The 23,174-nt window shown below is 39.6% G+C and overlaps 1 protein-coding gene across 9 annotated transcripts in view; it reads right to left on the bottom strand.

The window, feature by feature from the left end:
* GUCY1A1 (guanylate cyclase 1 soluble subunit alpha 1) overlaps positions 1-23,174 on the bottom strand; it is an 85,309-nt gene that overhangs the window by 13,969 nt on the left and 48,166 nt on the right. For 8 of the 9 annotated variants that reach the window (XM_023541809.2, XM_064267625.1, XM_064267626.1 and 5 more), the window contains 2 exons: positions 11,439-11,582; positions 690-844 (listed from right to left, as the gene is read on the bottom strand). In XM_023541809.2, the coding sequence (XP_023397577.2) occupies positions 690-844; positions 11,439-11,582 (299 nt within the window). Of the gene's footprint in view, positions 1-689; positions 845-8,349; positions 10,309-11,438; positions 11,583-23,174 lie in introns of those variants that run through there. The other variant, XM_064267628.1, reaches the window with a different exon arrangement.

The raw sequence follows: 23,174 nt of genomic DNA, 5'->3' as shown, positions 1-23,174 counted from the left end.
AATTTGCTTGATTTTTTAAATTTTTTTTAAATTAGCTGTCATAGGGATCTGGAAAGCTTAGTGGTTGCTGAAGGGATTTCATTACAACTGGAATTTTTTTTTTAAAAAAGATGCAATTTTATACAGCAGATATATTTTTACCCCTCTTAAATGGGCTTATTTTCTGGTTTAAGAATGGATAAGTGGTACCGAAACAGTAGATTTTTATTGACTCAGGCTGCCCACTGCATGCTGTCAAGGAGTTGGTTAAAATAGAGGTTCCCCTAATGCTAGATGGTATGCACCCTGCTTTTACTGTGTTAACATCTGCTGCCAGGCCATAACACTCCACAAACTTGGCAATGTGCTTTCTAGTCTCCCTCTGGTAAATTCTTTCCTGCTGAAGTACTAGGAACATTAATACATGCTTTTAAAAGAAGAATTACAGGGGAAGATAGGAGGTCTGCCAAGGATCACAGGTGGGCTATGCATGTCCCAGGAGAGCTGCTCCCATGAGATTAATGAGTAGTTAAAAAAAGTTTTTAAAAGCTTAAAAAAAGTGAGGGTGACGAAAGTTATTGCTTCTCTTTTCTTTGAAGATTATCTAAGCAAGAACCCAAATTACAGGGAATGAAACAAACCAATGGAAAAAAGTGACAGTTGCATATAAACAAAAAGAACAGATTCCAGGTGCTTAGTGCAGGCAGTACCTGTAAGTGGTTGGACTGACATTGATTTTCCGTGGGATACTGCAGGACTCAAATTTGTTAGCCAGGGTGACATTGTTTCCAAAGAGACAGTAGCGGGGCATTTTAACTCCAACAACCCCGGCAAAAACCGATCCAGAGTGCAGTCCAATTCGCATCTGAAAGCAAAGCACAGTGTTCCCGGTCACTGGTAAACACTTTCCACTTGTCACTGCTGCTTAAATGTCCCATTCTAAAGCACTTTACCATGCACCCTCACTACACTGCCTTCCTTCCTCCAGTCTCCAGCCCACTTCCCTCTGCTCTTCACACCCAGTTACAAATTACAGGTGTAGAATCAGTAATCACACCTCTTAACTCTCTTGTGTTTGTTACATGGATGATCTTTATTTCACCCATCTTCAACACTGGAAACAAATTTCTAAATCCACCTATGCCAGCAGCCACCTAAGGAAGTGTCTATAGGTTTGTATAAACTACCCTGTCCATCGAGTGAGATGAGACGTAATACCTGGGCTCCAGGAGTTGTTTCCCAAAACCCTGACAGAGAATCTAGACCTAAGGATAAAAATTGTAGTTGTTAGGTATTTTGTTTTAAAAGAAATTTATGCCAAAAACCATCCCACTATTCAAATGACCAACTGGAGAAAACCAAAAAAACCAAACCTGTTGCCGTCGAGTTGATTCCGACTCATGGCGACCCTATAAGACAGAGTAGAACTGCCCCATATAGTTTCCAAGGAGCATGTGGTGGATTTGAACTGCCGACCTTTTGGTTAGCAGCTGTAACTCTTAACCACTACGCTACCAGGGTTTCCGAAGGGATTGTAATATTTAAGCAGAAAATGGCAGAGGAAGCAGATAGCTGGGTTTCCTTAGGGCTGTGTGAGAAGAGCCAGTAAACCAGCTGCCTTCAAGTCAGTTGTGACTCATGGTGACCCCACATGTGCCAGAGCAGAACTGTGCCCCCTGGGGTTTTCAGTGGCTGACTTTTCTGAAGTAGATCACCAGGCCTTTCTTCTGAGGCACGTTTGGGCAGACCTGAACCTCCAACCTTTTGGCTAGCACCAAATGCATTAACCATTTGCACCACCCAGAGACTCTTGTATGATAGTACAGTGACTCTACACACTAAAATGGAAATATGAACTCATAAAACCACCAGTTACGCCACTTACAGATATGAGAGAGTCTGGAAAGTGTAGGGGTAAAAGCTTAGGAATTCTGAATGTTATCAGTGATTTGCAGAGTCACTGAGAATGTTATAAACTAGGATCTCCAAGAAGATCTGAGTACTTGATGATCTTAGACGATGCACACTTTCTTAAATTACTGCTATCACAGAACTTGTTAAAGTGGGGGTACTTTAAATGACACTCAGACAAAAGACCGTGTTCATGTTTTTAAGCTCTATATTTAGTTGATTGTTTTAAAGTTTTTTTATACATATGCATTTTAAACAAAGGTCAAGTCTTCAGTAGTTAGATGAGATTTAGCAGTCAGAAGACTCTAGTGCTACCTAGTTTTAAATCTAATTTAACTACTAGAAACTTCACAGAATCATTTACTTTTAAAATGTAAAACTTACAGATTTTATAAACCATTCAGACAAAAACACTAGATTATGAATAAGAGATTTAATTTCTAAACCAAACTCTACTACTGACTTTCTGTAAGTCTCTTTATTTCCCTTTATTCAATTACAAAATGAAGAATTTGATATTTTTAAAGTCCTTTGTCACTATTTCACTCTAAACAGCAAAACTTAGACGTCTATTTCATCTGGCTTTTTCCTCTTTAGGAGAGTATAATTTTTGCACATTTAACAACTGGACCAAAAAAAAAAGTTTCTCCTGCCCATAAATATCATCCACAATTTTAGCACAAAATATTGAGAAGTTTTTGCTCTTTCTGGGCACTCTTCTGACTTAAACCAATTTATCTCTCTGTACTTAGTTACTCTAGCTTTTTATGATAAATTTATCTCAGCATTTAAGTTTTTTTTAGTTTGTTTTGTAAGTAACATATAAATACAGTCTCCTCATAAAAATCCAAACAATGCAGATGAAGCAAATGCGGCTCTTTGTTTCCTCCCATGCCACTCTCCCGCCTTTCCCCCATCTAGTTCTTAGTCTTACTGCCTTTCCCCAAGTTTTCTCATTGGGGCACGTTTCAAATTTATGAGCAAGAATTGATCTAAGAGGTAGGGTCAACATGGCGCCCTAGACAGATATACCATGCCGTTCCCTCTTAAGTGAAGACAAGAAAAACTGAGTGAAACAGATACAGTCAATCCTGGAACCCTAAGCATCAAACGAAGGAATAAAGAACTAGATCAAACACCAAATGGAAGAAGAAACTTATGGAAAACAGAGAATGAAAAATATGGAGTGGAAGTCCCCTGCCAACTAACAGGGCACAGCATCGCCATCTTGGGACAAAACCATTAATGACCCAGGCGGTATAGTAAGGCAACTTCATGGAGCTCCCAACAAGAGACAGAGCGCTCAGTAACCAGAGAAACACACTTTTTCACCACTTGCCCCTCTAGTGAGGAGAAGCAAGAACCCTCCCAGCCCAGCTACCCCACTGCAAAAGTCCACAAATAAGCCCCCCTCCCCAGGGGCCTGCCCTGCCCCCTCCCGTCACATAGCTTTCTTAAAACTCTCTCTTCTTTCTCCCTCCCACCCAGCCATATAAACCACCTCCCCCATTCCCGCAGTTCCCCACTGCGCCACCATGGCCAGAGAGACACCAGTCCACTGCCCCTCCGGGTATGCCCTGCCCCCATTGTTGGCTCCCACCACGCTGCCATTTTTTTTTTTTTGTTCCCTTTTGCTTTTTCTTTCGCCCTCCCACCTAGCCTCTATACCACCTCCTTTCACCTCCTGCTGGACCCCTGCTCTGCTGTAGCTGCTTGAGTCATCAGCCCACCACCATACTGGGTCCACCCCACCCCTGCCTGCCAGCTCCTGCGGCACCACAATTTTTTTCTTTCTCTTCTGTCTTTTCTTTCTGCCTCCCACTTACCCCTTTACATCACCTCCCAACCCTTTCCACTGGCCTGCAGTTCTGCCCCGTCCGCAATTGTGGGCCCCCACTGCACCACCATATTTTTAAAAATTATTAATTTTCCTTTTATTTTTTTCTCTCTCCCACCTAACCCCAAACATCACCTCCCCTTTTTTAAACAGGCCCATGGGGTCCACTCCACCCTCACTCAACAATCACCATCACACTGCCATTAAAAAATATACATTATTAATTTTTTCTTTTTTTCTTTTTCTTCCATGTCTTTCTCCCTCCCACATAGCACTACACACCACCTCCCTCACCTTCCTGCCCCTCGAATGGCTGCTGAACAGTGGGAAGCCTACACCACTCCCAGGACAAAACTCCTGCCAATCTGCAAGGGGCTGTGAACGCTCCCACATCACTGGAGCAACATCAGGAGGCAGATGGCACCCACCCCATCCACCCTCAGCCACCTCGCTAAACCAGCATCACTGAAGCAGGCTCACCCTAAATGTTGCTGCCCTGCCCACCTGGACAAGGTGGTGAGAGCTATTGTGCCCACAAATGAGCAAGCAGCAAAGCACGCCCCGCATGCCCACCCTGACATATCAAAACAAAGCAGGACAAAGCAAACAAACATACGATCAATCAACAAAGGAAATAATACCTTAATGTCTTAGAGACAGGAGACAATATCAAAACATACATAAAAGCAGCACAAGATAGCTCCAGTAAGTGAACAAAATAAAGAATCATATAACCTTCCAGCAGACGAAAAGGCAGTAGAACTACCTGATACAGGATTCAAAAGACTAAAATATTTACGGCTCTCCAAGAGATTAGGAAAGAGATCAAGGAAAACACAGACAAAGCCCAGCAAAAAAAAAAAAAAAAACAGACAAAATCATGGAAAACACAGACAAAACCAACAAAAACATAGCTAAAAGCTCTAAAAGATAAACAACAAAATTTCAGAAATGGAAAATGCAATAGAAGGTTTTAGGAGAAAATCTGAAACAATGGAAGACAGAGTCATTGAGATTGAGGACAAATACATAGATGCCACTTTGTCTGAGGGAAAATCAGATAAAAGAAAGAAGAAAACCTAAGAATTATGTGGTACACAATCAAGGGCAAAAATTTGTGTGTGAGAGAGTTCCTGAAAGTGGGGAAATGGAAAACACAGAGGAAACTGTTGAAGATTTGCTGGCAGAAAACTTTCCAAATATCGTAAAAGACAAACAGCTGACTACCCAAGAAACTCAAAGAACTGCATATAGGACAGACCATCAAAAAAGTCAAAAAGACATGTCATACTCACACTTGCCAAAACCAAAGACAAAGAAAGAATTCTGAGATCAGCTAGAGAAAAACAAAAAGTCACATACAAAAGAGGAAACAATAAGACTAAACTCTGATTACTCAGCAGAAACTATGCAGACAAGATGACAATGGGATGACAAATATAAAATCTTGAAAGAAAAAAAAAATTGCCAACTAAGAATGTTATATCCTGCAAACTCTCTCTCAAATACAAAGGCAAACTTAGGGCGTTTCCTGGCAAAAGAATGAAAATGAGAATGAGAAACACAGAGTGGACGTCCCCTATCAACATAATCCTGCACATAAATAGAACAAAATAAAAGAATCACATTATCATCACAATTGACACTGAAAAGGCATTTGATAAAGTCCAACACCCACTTCTGATAGAAACTCTCAATAAAATAGAATAGAAGGCAAATTCCTCAACATAATAAAGGGCATTTATACAAAACCAACAGCCAATATCATTCTTAATGGAGAGAGGCTGAAAGCACTCTACCTGGGAACGGCAACAAAACAACAATGCTCTTTATCATCACTCCTATTTAACACTGTGTTGGAAGTCCTAGCTAGAGCAATAAGGCAAGAAATAAAGAACATCAAATTGGAAAGGAACAAGTAAAACTATCCCTATTCATAGACAGCATTGGGGTGGATTCATGGATGATATGATACTCTACATAGAGTAACCCAAAGATTCTACAAGAAAACTACTGGAACTAATAGAAGGATTCAGTAGAGTAGCAGGAAATGAGACCAACACAACAATCAGCTGTATTCCTACACAACAACAAAGAGAATTTCAAAAAGGAAATAAAGAAAACAATATCATTTGTAATAGCCCCTATCATGGACTGAATTGTGTCCCCCTAAAATATCTGTCAATTTGGCTGGGTCATGGTTCCCTTGTATGATTGTATAATTGTCTACCATTTCATCATCTCATGTGATTTCCCATCACTATGATGTAATACAATGGATTAGCAGCAGTTACACTGATGAGGTCTACAAGACCAGATAGTGTCTTAAGCCAATTTCTTTTGAGATATAAAAGAGAGAAGTGAGCAGAGAGACATGGGGACCTCATACCACCAAGAAAGCAGCCCCAGGAGCAGAGCACATCCTTTGGTCCTGAGGTTCATTTGCTGAGATGCTCCCAGCCCAAGGGAAGGCTGATGAGAAGGACCTTCCTCCAGAGCCGACAGAGAGAGAAAGCCTTCCCCTGGAGCTGACACCCTGAATTCAGACTACTAGACTGTGAGACTTCTCTCAAACCCACCCACTTGTGGTATTTCTGTTACAGCAGCATTAGATGACTAAGACAGATGGTATCTCATGGTAGTTTTGATTTACATTTCTCTAATGGCTAAAGATTGCGAGCTCCAATGTAACTGCCATCTCATTACATCATAGTAATAAGATTTACAACACATAGGGAAATCATACCAGATGACAAAATGGTAGACAATCATACAATACTGGGAATCATGACCTAGCCAAGTTGACAGATATTTTCAGGGGATACAATTCAATGCATGACACCATCTCACCCCGACATTTCCAGAAATAACAAATGCTGGAGAGGTTGCATGGAGACTGTAACTCTTATGCACTGCTGGTGGGAATGCAAAATGGTACAACCTTTTTGGAAAATGATATGGCACCTCCTTAAAAAGCTAGATATAGAAATACCATATGACCCAGCAATCCCACTCTTAGGAATATATCCTAGAGACATAGACACATGCACACTCATGTTCACTACAGCATAATTCACAGAAGCAAAAAGATGGAAACAACCTAAGTGTCTATCAACAGATGAATGGATTAACAACTTATGGTACAGACACACAATGGAATACTACTCAATGATAAAAAAAACAATGATGAATCTGTGAAACATCTCACACCATGGATGAATCTGGAGGACATTATGCCGAGTGAAGTCAGTCAATCACAACGGGGCAAACATTGTACAAGATCACTATTATAAAAACCCTAGAAAAGGTTTATGTACAGAAAAGAAAAATGAAAACAACCTCTGATGGTTAAGAGGGAGGGGAGGTGTGAGGAGGGGAAATCGGTAACTAGATGGTAGATAAGCGATAACTTTGGTGAAGGGTAAGACAATACAGAGTACAGTGGAAGTCAGCACAGCTTGAACAAGGCAAAGTCATAGAAGCTTCCTAGACACATTTAAACACCTTGGGGGGCCAAGTTCCTGGGGCTAAGGGCTGAGGACCATGGTCTCGGGGACAGCCTGTTCAACTGGCATGACACAGTTCATAAAGAAAATGTTCTACAACCCACTTTGATGAGTAGCATCTGCGGTCTTAAAAGCTTGAGAGTGGCCATCTAAGGTACATCTATTGGTCCCACCCCATCCGGAGCAAAGGTGAATGAAGAAAACTAAAGACACAGGGGAAATATTAGTCCAAATGGACTACATGAACCGTATCAGGCTGAGCCCAAAAGAGCTAAATGGTGCCCTGGCTACCACCATCGACTGCTCTAACAGGGATCACAATAGAGGGTCCCGGACAGAGTGGGAGAAAAATAAAGAACAAAATTCATATTCACCAAAAAAATAAATAAGAAGACCAGACTTATTGGTCTGACAGAGCCTAGAGGAACCCCCAAGATTCTGGTCCCTGGATACCCTTCTAACTCAGAACTGAAGCCCCTCCCAAAATCCACCTTTCAGCCAAACCTTAAAAAAAAAAAAAAAGATTTTTTTTTTTTTTTAGAACAAGCAATAACGCACATGAGGAACATGCTTTTTAGCACTATCAAGTATATGAGATCAAATGTGCAAACCCGCCCAAAAGCAAAGACAAGAAGGCAGGAAGGGACAGGAAAACTGGACCAATGGACCCAGGGACCCCAAAGTGGACAGGACATAGGGAAGAGTGCTGACACATTGCAGGGATGGCAACCAATATCACAAAACAATTTGTGTATAAGAATAAGAAACTAACTTGTGCTGTGAGCTTTCACCTAAAGCATGCACACACATAAAAAGAATTTATGCAAAATTTCAAATACACGTTACTCCCTGAACGCATCCACTAATCTCTTGTCACTGGAAACAGATTTGTATGTAAAAAACTGAAAGGCAAAGAGAGAATTCTGACAGTCTCCCAGTAAATGCATGAGTGGGAACCTGCTGGGGAATTTTGCGTTTGCAGACCACTTTTGTCATACATTTGTCACAGCCCATTTGATCAAAGGCTGCTGGGAATAGGAAAGGAGGAGCACCAGAAGGCTGTTTGCAAGTTCACTTACCATTTACAGACTTTCACTGCTAGATTCAGTCCCTGAGCTCTGTTAGCAGTCCACCTGAAGTTTTCTAAGCCTGAGTGGACGGATATTAGCGAGGAAATCAATAGGAGTAAGCGAGCAGACGGATGATTGGTGCTTGTGGCATACTGAGACAAGCATAGAGTTTGTAGAAAAAAATTTTTTTTTTTTTTTTAGTCTTTCACTTTGATTCCATTCTACAGGGTAAGACACAGAGAAAATCAGGGCTTTGAAGCCAGGCAGACATGACACCTGTGGCAGCATGAGCACCTTGACTACCGGTGTCCATCAGTAAAATGTGGATTTTCTTCATGTTGTTATGAGGGTTAAACGAGACAGTGTTAAAATCACAGCATACTCCCCTCCCATACACATTAATGCTTCTCTATGGAGCACTGGTGGCTCAGTGGTTAAGAGCTGCCACTGCTAACCAAAGCTCAGCAGTTCAAATTTACCAGCTACTCCTTGGAAACATTATGAGGCAGTTCTGCTCTGTCCTATTGAGTTGCTATGAGTCAGAACTGACTCAATGGCAACGGGTTTGTTTTGTTTTGTTTTCTTATCTGCTATACTCTTCAATACTGCCTCTGTGATGTTTCTTGGTCAGCTCCTATGCTATTCAGATATTTCCTAAGACCATAGATTAGTAGATATATAAAGGAATGTTCAACATATCACTTTACAGATTGCTAAAGTTCAAGTACTATTATCCAGGTAATTATCTTTCAGGTTAACTATAAATAATTGCTAAATAGAAAAAAATACATTTCTACCAATAATAAAAATCATGCCACAAATACCCTACCCCAAATATATACATCTTAATTACAAAAACATGGTTATGTGAAAATCACTGGTCTTACTGTCAACAATCTGAGTATGTTTAACATTTACTTTGATGCTATGAGTTCTTTCACACAAAAAAAGAAAGAGAAAGAAATACATAATTCTACTCTGGAAAAAAAGTGATTATGGAAATTAGGTCTGCAACAGTCAAATGCTGAGGTGGTTTTAAAAGATGGTTACAAATCTTTGACACTTTTCCTATCTAGACATGGGATCTAAGTCTCCTCCCTTCTGGGCAGGCTTCTGCCTGCTTTGACCAACTGAATAGAGTAGAATTGTTCTTGTGTATCTTTCAAGACTAGGTCATAAAAGGTCATGCAGCTTCCACTCATCTTGTTTGCTGAGACATAAGCCACCCTGTAAGAGGTGTGACTACTCTGAGGTTGCTATGCTTGGAGCACCCATGTGTCCGCACTTGGGCAGGCAGTCCTAGCTGAGCTTAACCATTCAGTCACTGCCACCAAGGGATCAGATATCTTCAAGTGGATCCTCCAGCCTGAAGCACCCCAATCACAACTATTCCTGTTACCCTCAACCATTTGAGTCTTCCCAGCTGAGGCCCAAAACATTGTGGAGCAGAGACAAAGGATCTCTGCCGAGCCCTGTCCAAATCCTAATGCCCAGAATTCATAAGCATAATAAAATGTTTGTGGTTCTACATCACTAAATTTAAGGAGGTATGTTACATGGCAATAAATGACTACGGCAACTATAACTTAGGCAATAGTTTGGGAAGGCTTAGATGTATGTTTCCTACAAAGGTTCAAGAAAGCCAAGGCTAAATCTCTAAATATCATAGCTTAAATATTTTTTCTTTCATTTTTCTTATATACAGGTGTCTTACTCATCTAGTGCTGCTATAATAGAAATACCACAAGTGGATGGCTTTAACAAAGAGAAATTTATTATTTCACTGCCTAGTAGGCTACAAGTCCAAATTCAGGGTGTCGGCTCCTGGAGAAAGCTTTCTCTCTCTGTCGGCTCTGGAGGAAGGTCCTTGTCATCAGTTTTCCCTTGGTCTGGAATCATCTCAGCACAGGAACCTGAGGTCCAAAGGACCTGCTCTGCTCCTGGCGCTGTTTTCTTGGCGGTATGAGGTTCCTAAGTCTCTGCTTGCTTCTGTTTCCTTTTACCTCTTGAGAGATAAAATGTGGTGCAGGCCACACCCCAGGGAAACTCCCGTTACATTGGGCCAGGGAGACCTGAGGAAGGGTGGTGTTACCATCCCACCCTAATCCTCTTAACATGAAATTACAATCACAAAATGGAGGACAACCACACAGATACTGGGAATCATGGCCTAACCAAGTTGATACACATATTTTTGAGGGGACATAATTCAATCCATGACAACAGGATAGGATTCTATATTACTTCAAAGAACCATTTCTGAAGGTCATCCATTGAGGACGCTTCTATCAAAAATTAAATGGCAGATTCACTACAAGTGGGACAAATAAAGATAATCTGCTCATGTTCTATCTATTAAACCAATGCCTAGCATATTAATCTCATTTTCCCCCCATTCAATAAGACATTATTCTACGATCTGGCTCATGCAGAAATTCTGGAATATAATATGACTTGGAAAATATTGGTAGGTCAGCTGTCAACATCTATTCTAGTACAATGTCCTCTCTTGAAGGAGTTAGAAAATGAAAAAGTATATTTTCCAAACTTCCTTGCAGCTTCTAGATGAATTTAGAATGCATGTTTTGTCAATCAGAAGCATTGGCAAGAGTTTCGGAAGGCAGGATTTCAGCTGGGACTGCACTTCTGTTGCTTCCAAGTGAATACATCTGTGGAAGTCTTTGGTTTTTCCATGGCATGCTTAGCAGAGAGTCCAGTTTCTAGCCACTCATTTTGTGAATGTCGTGGTATAGTTTATCCACTGTCTAGTTCAAATTATACTGGGTAGAGTTTTTTTCTGTAGCCAGTGGGACAGAGAGCAACTTTCTGAAACGAAAAATTAACTGATTGCGGCTACAGTGGTACAGTTCTGGAGCCAGCTTCCAGATCATAGGGAAGGCAGTGGCTGGGAAGTGTTGCTTTGGGAGCATTTTTGAAAGCCCAACCAAGAGATGGCTTCTTCAGTCCTCTCGATGATTCCGTGAACCCCTTAATTCCCTAGAATAAATTTATTCCTGCTTAAACTAGTTAGAGAAGATGTTACTCTCTGCAGTGACACACTGGCTGATGCACCAGAACTAACTAATAAACATTTGCTCTAATGATATCTCCTGGACAATACACCATGTGTCTTACCTTGATAGGTTCTCCATGGGGAGACATGACCTCATCAGAGAGCTCCATCATCTTCAGGGCCATCAGTGCTATCTGAACAGCATGAGTATCACTTTCTTTGTGTAATCCTCCAGCTACACAATATGCATCGCCTATGGTCTCCACCTAAACACAGCAGATTTTCCATATTATAAAAGAAAACTCAAGAAGAGTCATAGCATAAATCATAGAGCAGAAATTAAGAATCATACAGAAGAAATTTTAGTGTTTAGGACCTATGGAAAATCAAGTTAAATAAATTACTCTCCAAAATGGCTTTCTAGATCATGTACCTAATTGAATCCAAACACTCTTTCAGGGAATTCAAAAGGTATGGACCCCTGACACCAGGGACTGCTCTGAGAGGAAGCACAATCCTGTGTACACAGCACCAGGTGGCTTCCACTCCCAGACCTGCCACCTACTCACCATACTATTTAATCTCTTTTTTTCCCCTCACTGTGTAAAATGGCATTTGCAAAACAGATGATACATTTTGGATTTATAATAAATTTGTTAAAGGTAATGGGATAGATTACTGATTTTACATTTCCTCAGCATAAAATATAGTGTTGTTATAAAGTCATTATTCAATAAATGTCATATTACTATATTAAGAATATTAAAAAAAAAATTTTTTTTAAGAATATACAATGTAAAATTAAGACATCAGTAGTTATACAAGTAAAAGAGTCATTTTCTAAAGGACTTCTGGGATTCTCAAGCACTTTTATGTGTCTACATGAATGTTAGTCACAAAGTTTGGAAACCATGATGTCTAACCAGAAGATAAAAACAATGCTGCTTGGAAGGCTATTGGAAATAAAGCTACTATATAAATTCCAAGTATTATTATTTTCATTACAGGAAATTTTTACTTGTCTGTTAATACTGACTACAGAAAGCTATTAAAATAAAAACCCAAAACCAAACCCAGCGCCGTCGAGACGAGTCAATTCCGACTCATAGCGACCCTATAGAACAGAGTAGAACTGCCCCACAGAGTTTCCAAGGACTGCCTGGTGGTTTGAGCTGCTGACGACGCTTTGGTTAGCAGCCGTAGCACTTAGCCACTACACCACCAGGGTTTCCCAGAAAAAAAAAAAAAAAAAAAGTTTCCCAGAAAGCTATTAGTTAATTTAAATGTACAAATAATTCCCCAAATTCTAAAAGTTTCAATTTTCTTCTCCTTTAAATATTTATTGTAACTTATCAGGTCGTATCATGTTTCTCATCCAAAGCTTCCAGTGTGGAGGGATGGGGGTGAAACAAGAAAGAAGAAAGGGGTAGACACCTACAGCACTTCCCCACTTCACTCCGAGTAAATGCTCATTCCCGTATGACGGCTCCAAGTTTCTTCTTGACCGATCTTCCTGCTAATCTGACTTCATCTCCTAACTCTTCCTCTTGCTCACTTTGTTCCCATGCCACTGGCCTCCTGGTTATCCTCAAGCACACCAACATGTTCCCACTTGCTATTCCTATTGCCTGGAACACTCTCCCTGCAGATAATCATGTAGCTTGCCACTCATTTCCTTTAATCCCTGCTAAAACATCACCCTATTAAAAGGGCTTATCCTGATCACCATCTATGAAACAATAACCATCTCTTACCCTCCTCACACTCCCCATTACCAGGCTTTATTTTTCCCTCCAGAACATTTACTCTGACTGAAATACTATACATCACCCATTTGTTTATTGTCTCTCTTTCCCCTAGTAGAATGCAAGATGTCAGAGTTTGACTGTTTTGTTCATTCCAGATTGCCACTGCCCAGTGAGTTCTAAACAAATATATTTATTGGAAGGATGAACCAGGCAGCAATGCCTCCAGTAAGCTTTTCCTCAGCAGTGGATACATAAGAAATACTTATCATAATGGCTACTATATCACAAGTGTTCAATAAATGTTACTAATTAGGAGAGAGTACCCCCACCCCCACTTGGTATAAGGTGTTTATTCTTTGTGCTCTTGTAACATCTCAGTGCGGGGACGTGGACACCCATTAAAGCACATGGAAACCCGGCATGCCTCTGTCCTGACCCTCTGCTCCTCCCACACACACCCCTCACACACCCCTCACACACACGTGAACCTTTCTCAGGGGCATTGTGTCCTCCATCTCTTTATCCAGTATCCGCCTTATGCTGGCAAAGGCAGGTTGACAAGTAAATATTTGTTAAAACAATGGATAAATGAATACAGAAGTAAAAAGAAAAATTATGAAAAGATTGAAAGACAGAAAATGAAATTAAATAAGGCCCTGGTACAATCAGGAGAAGAAGTAATGTATTGGAATTGTGGTGTTGTCGAAGAATACTGAATATACCGTGAACTACCACAAGAACTAACTAATCAATCTTAGAAGAAATACAACCAGAATGCACCTTAGAAGTGAGGATGGTGAGACTTCAGCTTACTTACTCTGGACATGTCATTAGGAAAGGTCAATTGCTGGAAAAGGGCATCGTGTTTGGTAAAGTAGAGGGTCAGCAAAAACAAGGCAATCCCTCAGTGAGATGGACAGATACAACAGCCACAATAATGCACTCAAACACACCAACAATCATGACAATGGCACAGGTTTGGGCAGCATTTCATTCTCTTATACATATGGTCACCATGAGTAGAAGCCAGCTTGAGGGCAACTAATAACTACAACAACTAGGTCCTGGAATAAATAAGGTTTACTATTACTTGGAAGCCATCACACTCATAGGTCAGTCTGTAATTGTACACTCTGTGCATTTAAATTTAGGAGCCCTGGTGGACCAGTGGTTAAGTGCTCAGCTGCTAGCTGAAAAGTCAATGGTTTGAACCCACCAACTGCTCCAAAGGAGAAAGATATGGCAATTTGCTTCCATAAATTTTACAGCCTTGGAAACCCAATGGGGCAGTTCTACTCTGTTCTATAGGATCACTATGAGTCGAAATAGTCTAGAAGCAATGGTTTATATCTTAAATTTAACCTTTGGTTAAGATCCTTTATTTTCAGTTTTTTTTCCAGGAATTTTCACATAAAATCAGAAGTGAAGAGAAGGTAGAAATAAGAACTGGGAGAGAAGATAATTCACTATCTTAGCTCAAGGGAACCTCCTGGCTGCCATCCTTGCAGTAAGAATAGCTTCTGAATACTCGATAAGCATAACCAAATTTTTAAAAAGTTCCAACAAGTTGAAGCTTGCAGCAGAAGAGGGTTATTTCTGCTAACAATCCCAGGAGTGTGCAAAGCAAAGATTTCTGAGAGAGGAGACATTCTCAAGAAAGAAAATATCTACAAATAAATACAGTAAATTCCACAAGAGGCCTTCAAGCTTAATATAACTGAAGCCAATTATTTTATCTTTAATTGCACATGACTCTTTTTTTCCCAAGAGAATGTTGGCTCTGCCTGGAATTTCCTGTTAGAATTTTCAAAACACAAGGTTTTACTTCTGCCATCTAGAATGAAATGAGGCAGGGATTTATTTATTCCCACAAATAATATTCATTTCCTCCTCAGTAATTTATTTCATGTTGGGTTACGCTCTGAAATGTCAGACTGTCATGTGGCAAACTAAGAGAATCATACATACCACACAAGTGGTATGTCAATATCTACAACAATGTAAAATAATTTAAATCATTAACAAATGTTTAATCCTAAAGAGGCAGGTAGATCATGAAATCTCTCTCTTATTAATAATGTTGCTCTTAGGTGCCACTGAGTCTATTTCAACTCAGAGCCTACAGGACACAGTAGAACTGCTCCATAGGTTTCCTGGGGTGTAATTATTATGAGAGCAGACCAGCAGATCTTTCTCCCGTGGAGACTATGGGTGGATTCAAATGTCTACCATTTGGTTGGCAGCTGAGCACTTAACCGTCGCACCACCAGAGCTGCTGCTTACTAATAAGAGTTACATTAAAAAAAAATAACTTATTATGTGTTAGGGATATCACTATTTATTCCCAGTGCCTAAAATGATACGCTCAATAAATACTTGGCTGTCTGATGAGTAACGTATATTATCTACTATAATCTTTACAACAATTTTGTTCACGAAGATTATGGGACAAAATGTGTATTATTCGTACATACAAACTCTGTGGGTGGATATTATTTTCACTGTTTTAGAAATGAGAAAGGTATTATTTAACTTATTCAGTTTATGAAGCAAGTAAGGTAGAAAACAAGATCTGAAGACCAGTCTTTCCTATCCAATGTTTCTGCTTTGCCCTTGCTACAATAATGCCTTAAGGAGGCGATTTGGATGGTCATTAACTGGTCAGGAAAAGTATCATGTTAACTGTGTATTACATTAATCTGTTTAAAGACAGTTTTAGTTATCCTCGTGTTCCTTTACTTTTACAGATACAGAGGATAATTTTCCCTGTATATCTTCAATGATCTCACGCTTAATACTTCAACTCAGGTTCCACAATGAAGTGTCAGGTACGTTTGACTATTAAACTTTACATTTCGAGAGGTGGGGCCAAGATTGTGGAACAAACAGATGCTTCCAACGAGCCCTCTTACAACAAAGACCCGAAAAAACAAGTGAAATGAGTATGTTTATGACAAGCTAGGGGCCCTGAACATCAAAGGTAAGGTTAGAAAATGAACTGAGGGGAAGAGGGAGGGAGAGACAGTCCAGAAGTGGAGAGGAGTCACTGGACCTGAATCACTGGGAGCCCTCAGGCACCATTCCCGGGAGTGGCGGTGGCGGGCTGGTATTACCATTTGGCCGCAGTTTCCTCAGGGAGAAGCAGCCAGCCACACAGCCTACTCACACCTCCGGAACCAGAGAATAATGGCACTCTCAGCAAAAGCTAAGTGCTTGCATACATTTTACCACGTCACCCCCCCCCCCGCCCCACCACCAGCTTCCAAGCTGGCATCAGCGGCTGGTTTCCCTGGGCCTGAGATAGGCCCTGTTGAGCACCTAGAGCCATCCTCCCAGCCTTGGAGAAGGAATAAATTTGCAATTGGGGGAAAAAAAATTGCTGGTTCCACCAATGAGGGGAGCTCAGGACAGAAGGAGCTCCTGTCCAGGCATAAAAGGCCCATGGACTTTGAGTACCTTTCCCCTTTGCGTGGACCAATAGTGTGGGCCTATTTCAGGAGAATAGACCATTGTTGGCAGTCTACAACTGTTTCAGCTGTGCAGTGCAGAGGTGGGTGTTTGACGTTTGATATTGCTTTGCTTATTAAACAGGGTCCTCACCTATCCACATCAGGGGCCTAAGGATGGGTAGCTCCACTCAAGTCACTAAGCCATCCACGACAGCAGTTCAAGGATAACTCTTCCAATCCTTACAACCAAAAAATTTGGGTGCTCATGGTCCATCTGTAGAACCCACCTACCTGTACGCTCTAGGGAACAGGGACACGCTTTCCTCAGAGACACTTGGGGGATGATTCTCAGCCCCCTGCCTTGTTCAGAGTGTGACTCCCTGCTGCAACCAGATACCAGTACCTACACAAATCACCCCTGCCCCTCTAAGACTGTACCACACACTTGATGAGCAACTACCTGGACACCTGAGCTAAACTCATACAAGAAAACTAAATGGACTCCTAGACTGATATAACTGATAACAGCTCTAGCCATCTGGGAACAGCACATCAGAGGACCAAAGGCAAAAATAATCCAGCTAGCTCACTCAAGCAACTAATTTGGGCATATCAAAACAAAACATAGCAAGAAGCTATGACACAGTAAGCAAATATAAACTAAAACAATAACTTAGAGATGGCTCAGAGACAACAGTCAATATCAAGTCACATGAAGAAACAGAGCATGATCTCCTCAACAAGCTCTCAAAACAAAGAATCAAGGGATCTTCCAGAACAAAGTGCCCTCCTGGAACTACCAGAGGCAGAATACAAAAGATTAATATAAAGAACCCTTCAAGACATCAGGAAGGAAATCAGGCAATACAAAGAACAAGCCAAGGAACACACAGATAAAGCTGTTGAAGAAATTAAAAAGATTATTCAGGAACATAATGAAAAATTTAATAAGCTGGAAAAATCCATAGATAGACAGCAATCAGAAACTCAGAAGATTAACAAAAAAATTACAGAAGTAGACAACTCAACAGAAAGTCAGAGGAGAAGATTTGAGCAAGTGGAAGGCAGAATTTCTGAACTTGAAGATAAAGCACTTGTCACCAGTATATTTGAAGAAAAAACAGAAAAAAGAATTTTAAAAAATGAAGGAAACTTCAGAGTCATGTGGAACTCTATCAAGAGACATAACCTATGAGTGATTGTAGTACCCGAACTGGGAGGGATAACAGAAAATACAGACAGAATTGTTGAAGCTCTGTGGGCAGAAAACTTCCCTGATATCATGAACCATGAGAAGATATCTACCCAAGATGCTCATCGAACTCTACATAAGGTAGATTTTAAAAGAAAGTCACCCAGACATATTATAATCAAACTTGCCAAAACCAAAGATAGAGAATAAGAGCAGCTAGGGATAAACGAAAAGTCACCTACAAAGGACAGTCAATAGGAATAAGCTTGGACTACTCGGCAGAAACCATGCAGGCAAGAAGACAATGGGATAACTTATATAAGAAATTGAAGGAAAAAAATTGCCAGACAAGAGTCATATATCCAGCAAAACTGTCTCTCAAATATGAAGGTGAAATTAGGACATTTCCAGATAAACAAAAGTTTAGGGAATTTGTAAATACCAAACCAAAACTAAAAGAAATAATAAATGGAGCTCTTTGGTTAGAAAATCAATAATATCACGTACGAATCCAAGACTAGAACACTGGGCAGAGCAATCAGAAGTCAACCCAGAGAGGGAAATCACAAAAATAAATCAAGAAAAAAAAAATGCTCAACACAGGGAAACAGTGATGTTATCATGTAAAAGAAGATAGCATTAAAACAATAAAGCAGGGCTAAGAAATGAAGTTGTAGTTCTTTCATATGGAGAGGAAGACAAGGCAATGCAAAGAAATAAAAGTTAGCTTTAAATTTAGGAAAACAAGTATAAATAATAAGGTAACCACAAAGGAGACCAACTATCCTACATATCAAAATAAAATACAAGAAAAAAATACTCAGCAGAAACAAAATCGACGACAACGAATATGAGGAAAAGACAATATATAAAGATAATCTACTCAGCACATAAAATCAAGGGGGAAAAAGAAACTGTCAACAACACACAAAAAAAGACATCAAAATGATAGCATTAAATTCAAACCTATCCTCAATTATGAAGAATGTAAACGGACTAAATGCACCAGCAAAGAGACAGAGAGTGGCAGAATGGATTAAAACAGAAGATCCGTCTATATGCTGCCTACAAGAGACACACCTTAGACTTAGAGACAAAAACAAACTAAACTCAAAGGATGGAAAAAATATATCAAGCAAACAACAATCAAAAAAGATCAGGAGTGGCAATATTAATTTCTGACAAAATAGACTTTAAAATTAAATCAATCATGAAAGATAAAGAAGGACACCATATAATGATAAAAGGGACAATATACTAACAGGATATAACTATATAAAATATTTATGCACCCAATGACAAGGCTGCAAGATACATAAAACAAGCTCTATCAGCATTGAAAAGTGAGACAGACAGCTCCACGATAACAGTAGGAGACTTCAACACACCACTTTCGGTGAAGGACAGGACATCCAGAAAGAAGCTCAATAAAGACATGGAAGATTTAAATGCCACAATAAACCAACTTGGCCTCATAGACTTATACAGAACACTCCACCCAAAAGCAGCCAAGTATACTTTCTTTTCTAATGCACATGGAACATGCTCTAGAATAAAGCAAGCCTCAGCAGAGTCCAAAACATTGAAATATTACAAAGCATCTTCTCTGACCATAAGGCGTTAAAAGTAGAAATCAATAACAGAAAAAGCAGAGAAAAGAAATCAAACAGTTGGAAACTGAACAATACCCTGCTCAAAAAAGACTGGATTATAGAACACATAAAGGATGGAATAAAGAAATTCATAGACTCCAATGAGAATGAAAACACCTTCTATCAGAGCTTTTAGGGCACAGTGAATGCAGTGCTCAGAGGTCAATTTATATTAATAAATGCACACATACAAAAAGAAGAAAGGGCCAAAATCAAAGAATTATCTCTACAACTTGAATAAATAGAAAGAGAGCAACAAAAGGAACTCCCAGGCACCAGAAGAAAACAAATAATAAAAATTAGAGAAGAACTAAATGAAATAGAAATAGAAAAACAACTGAAAGAATTAACAAGACCAAAAGCTGGTTCTTTGAAAAAAATCAACAAAATCAATAAACCATTGGCCATACTGACAAAAGAAAAACAGGAGAGGAAGCAAATAACCTTAATAAGAAATGAGATCGGCGATATTACAACAGACCAAAATGAAATTAAAAGAATCATATCAGATTACTATGAAAAAGTACACTCTAACAAATTTGAAAACCTAGGAGAAATGGATGAATTCCTAGAAACACACTACCTACCTAAACTAACACAAACAGAGGTAGAACAACAAGATAGACCCATAACAAAAGAAAAGATCGAAAAAGGTAATCAAAAAACTCCCAACAACAACAACAAAAAACCCCAGGCCCGGACAGCTTCACTGCAGAGTTCTACCAAACTTTCAGAGAAGAGTTATCACCACTACTACTAAAGACATTTCAGAGCATAGAAAGGGACAGAATACTCTCAAACTCAGTCTTTGAAGCCAGCATATCCCTGATATGAAAACTGGGTAAAAACACCAAAAAAATTACAGACCTATATCCCTCATGAACTTAGATGCAAAAATCCTCAACAAAATTCTAGCCAATAGAATTCAACAACGTATCAAAAAAATAATTCACCATGACCAAGTGGGATTCATACCAGGTATACAGGGATGGGTCAATATTAGAAAAACAATTCATGTAATTCATCATATAAATTACACAAAAGACAAGAATCAAATGATTTTACCAATTGGTACAGAAAAGGGATTTGACAAAGTTCAACATGCATTCATGAAAAATACTCTCAGCAAAATAGGAATAAAAGCAAAATTCCTCAACATAATAAAGGGCATTTATACAAAGCCAATAGCCAACATCATCCTAAATGGAGAAAGCCTGAAAGCATTCCCATTGAGATCAGGAAACACACAAGGATACTCTTTATCACCACTCTTATCCAACATTGTGCTGGAGGTCCTAGCCAGAGCAATTAGGCTAGATAAAGAAATAAAGGGCATCCAGGCTGGCAAGAAAGAAGGAAAAGTATCTCTATTTGCAGATGACGTGATCTTAAACACAGAAAACCTAAGGAATCCTCAAGAAAACTACTGAAGCTAATAGAAGAGTTCAGCAGAGCATCAGGATACAAGACAAACATACAAAAATCACTTGGATTCCTCTATACCAACAAAAAGAACATTGAAGAGGAAATGACCAAATCAATATCATTTAAAGTAGTCCCCAAGAAGACAAAATACTTATGAATAAATCTTACCAGAGATGTAGAAGACTTATACATAGAAAACTACAAAACACTTCTGCAAAAAACCAAAAGAGACCTACCTAAGTGGAAAAACATACCTTGCTCTTGGATAGGAAGACTTAACATTGTAAAAATGCCTATTCTATCAAAAGTGATCTAAACATTTAATGCAATTTTGATCCAAATCCCAAAGACATTTTTTAACAAGATGGAGAAACAAATTACCACTTCATATGGAAGGGAAAGAGGACCCGGATAAGTAAAGCATTACCAAAAAAGAACAAAGAGGGAGGCCTCACTCTATCTGATTTTAGAACCTGTTATACTGCCACAGTAGTCAAAACAGCCTGGTACTGGTACAACAGCAGATACATAGACCAATGGAACAGATATGAGAATCCAGACATAAATCCATCCACATATGAGCATTTGATATTTGACAAAGGCTCCAAAACAGTTAAATGGGGAAAAGACAGTCTTTTTAAGAAATGGTGCTGGCATAACTGGATATCCATTTGCAAAAAAGTGAAACAAGACCCATACATCATACCATGCACACAAAGGAGCTCAAAATGGATCAAAGGCCTAAATATAAAATCCAAAATGATAAAGATCATGGAAGAAAAAATAGGGACAATGTTAGGAGACCTAATACATGGCATAAACAGTATACAAAACATTACTAACAATGAAGAAGAAAAACTAGATAACTGGGAGCTCCTAAAAATCAAACACCTATGCTCATCCAAAGACTTCACCACGAGTAAAAAAATTGCCTACACTGGGAAAAAATTTTTAGCTATGACATTTCTGATCAGCGCCTGATCTCTAAAGTCTACATGATACTACAAAAACTCAACTATAAAAAGACAAATAACCCAATTAAAAATGGGCAAAAGATATGAACAAACACTTCACTAAAGAAAACATTCAAAGAGCTAACAGTTACATGAGGAAATGTTCACGAGTATTAGCCATTAAAAAAAAAAGAGAAATGCAAATCAAAACTACAGTGAGATTCCATGTCACTCCAACAAGGTTGGCATTAATCCAAAAAACCACAAAATAGTAAATCTTGGAGGGGCTGTGGAGAGACTGGAACTTATATACTGCTGGTGAGAGTGAAAAATGGTACAACCACTTCGGAAATTGATTTGGCACTTCCTTAAAAAGCTAGAATTAGAACTACCATAAGACCCAGCAATCCCACTCCTTGGAATATATCCTAGAGAAATGAGCCCTCACATGAACACATATATGCACACCCATGTTCGTGGCAGCACTATTTACAATAGCAAAAATATGAGAGCAACCAAGGTGCCCATCAACAGATGAATGGATAAATAAATTATGGTATATTCATACAATGGAATACTATGGATCAATTAAAAACAGTAATGAATCTGCGAAACATTTCATAACATAGAGGAATCTGGAAGGTACTATGTTGAGTGAAATTAGTTGCAAAAGGACAAATATTGTATAAGACCACTATTATAAGAACTCGAGAAATAGTTTAAACAGAGAAGAAAATATTCTTTGATGGTTACGAGAAGGGGGAGGGAGGCAGGGTGGGAGAGAGGTATTCACTAATTAGATAGTAAATAAGAACAACTTTAGGTGAAGGGAAAGACAACACACAATACAGGCGAGGTCAGCAAAACTGGACTAAACCAAAAGCAAAGAAGTTTCCTGAATAAACTGAATGCTTCCAAGGCCAGCGTAGCAGTGGCAAGGGTTTCAGGACCATGGTTTCAGGGGACATCTAAGTCAATTGGCATAATAAAATCTATTAAGAGAACATTCTGCATTCTACTCTGGAGAGTAGCTTCTGGGGTCTTAAACGCTAGCAAGCTGCCATCTAAGATGCATCAATTGGTCTCAACCCACCTGGATTAAAGGACAATGAAGAAGAGCAAGGACACAAGGTAATTATGAGCGCAAAGAGACAGAAAGGGCCACATAAACCAGAAACTACATCAGCCTGAGACCAGAAGAACTAGATGGTGCCCGGCTACAACCGATGACTGCCTTGACAGGGAATACTGCTGAGGTAGCAGGAGAGCAGTGGGATGCAGACCCCAAATTCTCGTAAAAAGACCAGACTTTATGGTCTGACTGAGACTAGAAGGACCCCGGTGGTCATGGCCCCCCAGACTTTCTGTTGGCCCAGGACAGGAACCATTCCCAAGACCAACTCTTCAGACAGGGATTGGACTGGACGATGGGATGGAGA

The sequence above is a fragment of the Loxodonta africana genome, chromosome 13, assembly GCF_030014295.1.
Source record: "Loxodonta africana isolate mLoxAfr1 chromosome 13, mLoxAfr1.hap2, whole genome shotgun sequence".
In the NCBI taxonomy this organism is placed as follows: domain Eukaryota; kingdom Metazoa; phylum Chordata; class Mammalia; order Proboscidea; family Elephantidae; genus Loxodonta; species Loxodonta africana.
This window is presented reverse-complemented; position numbering and strand designations above follow the sequence as displayed.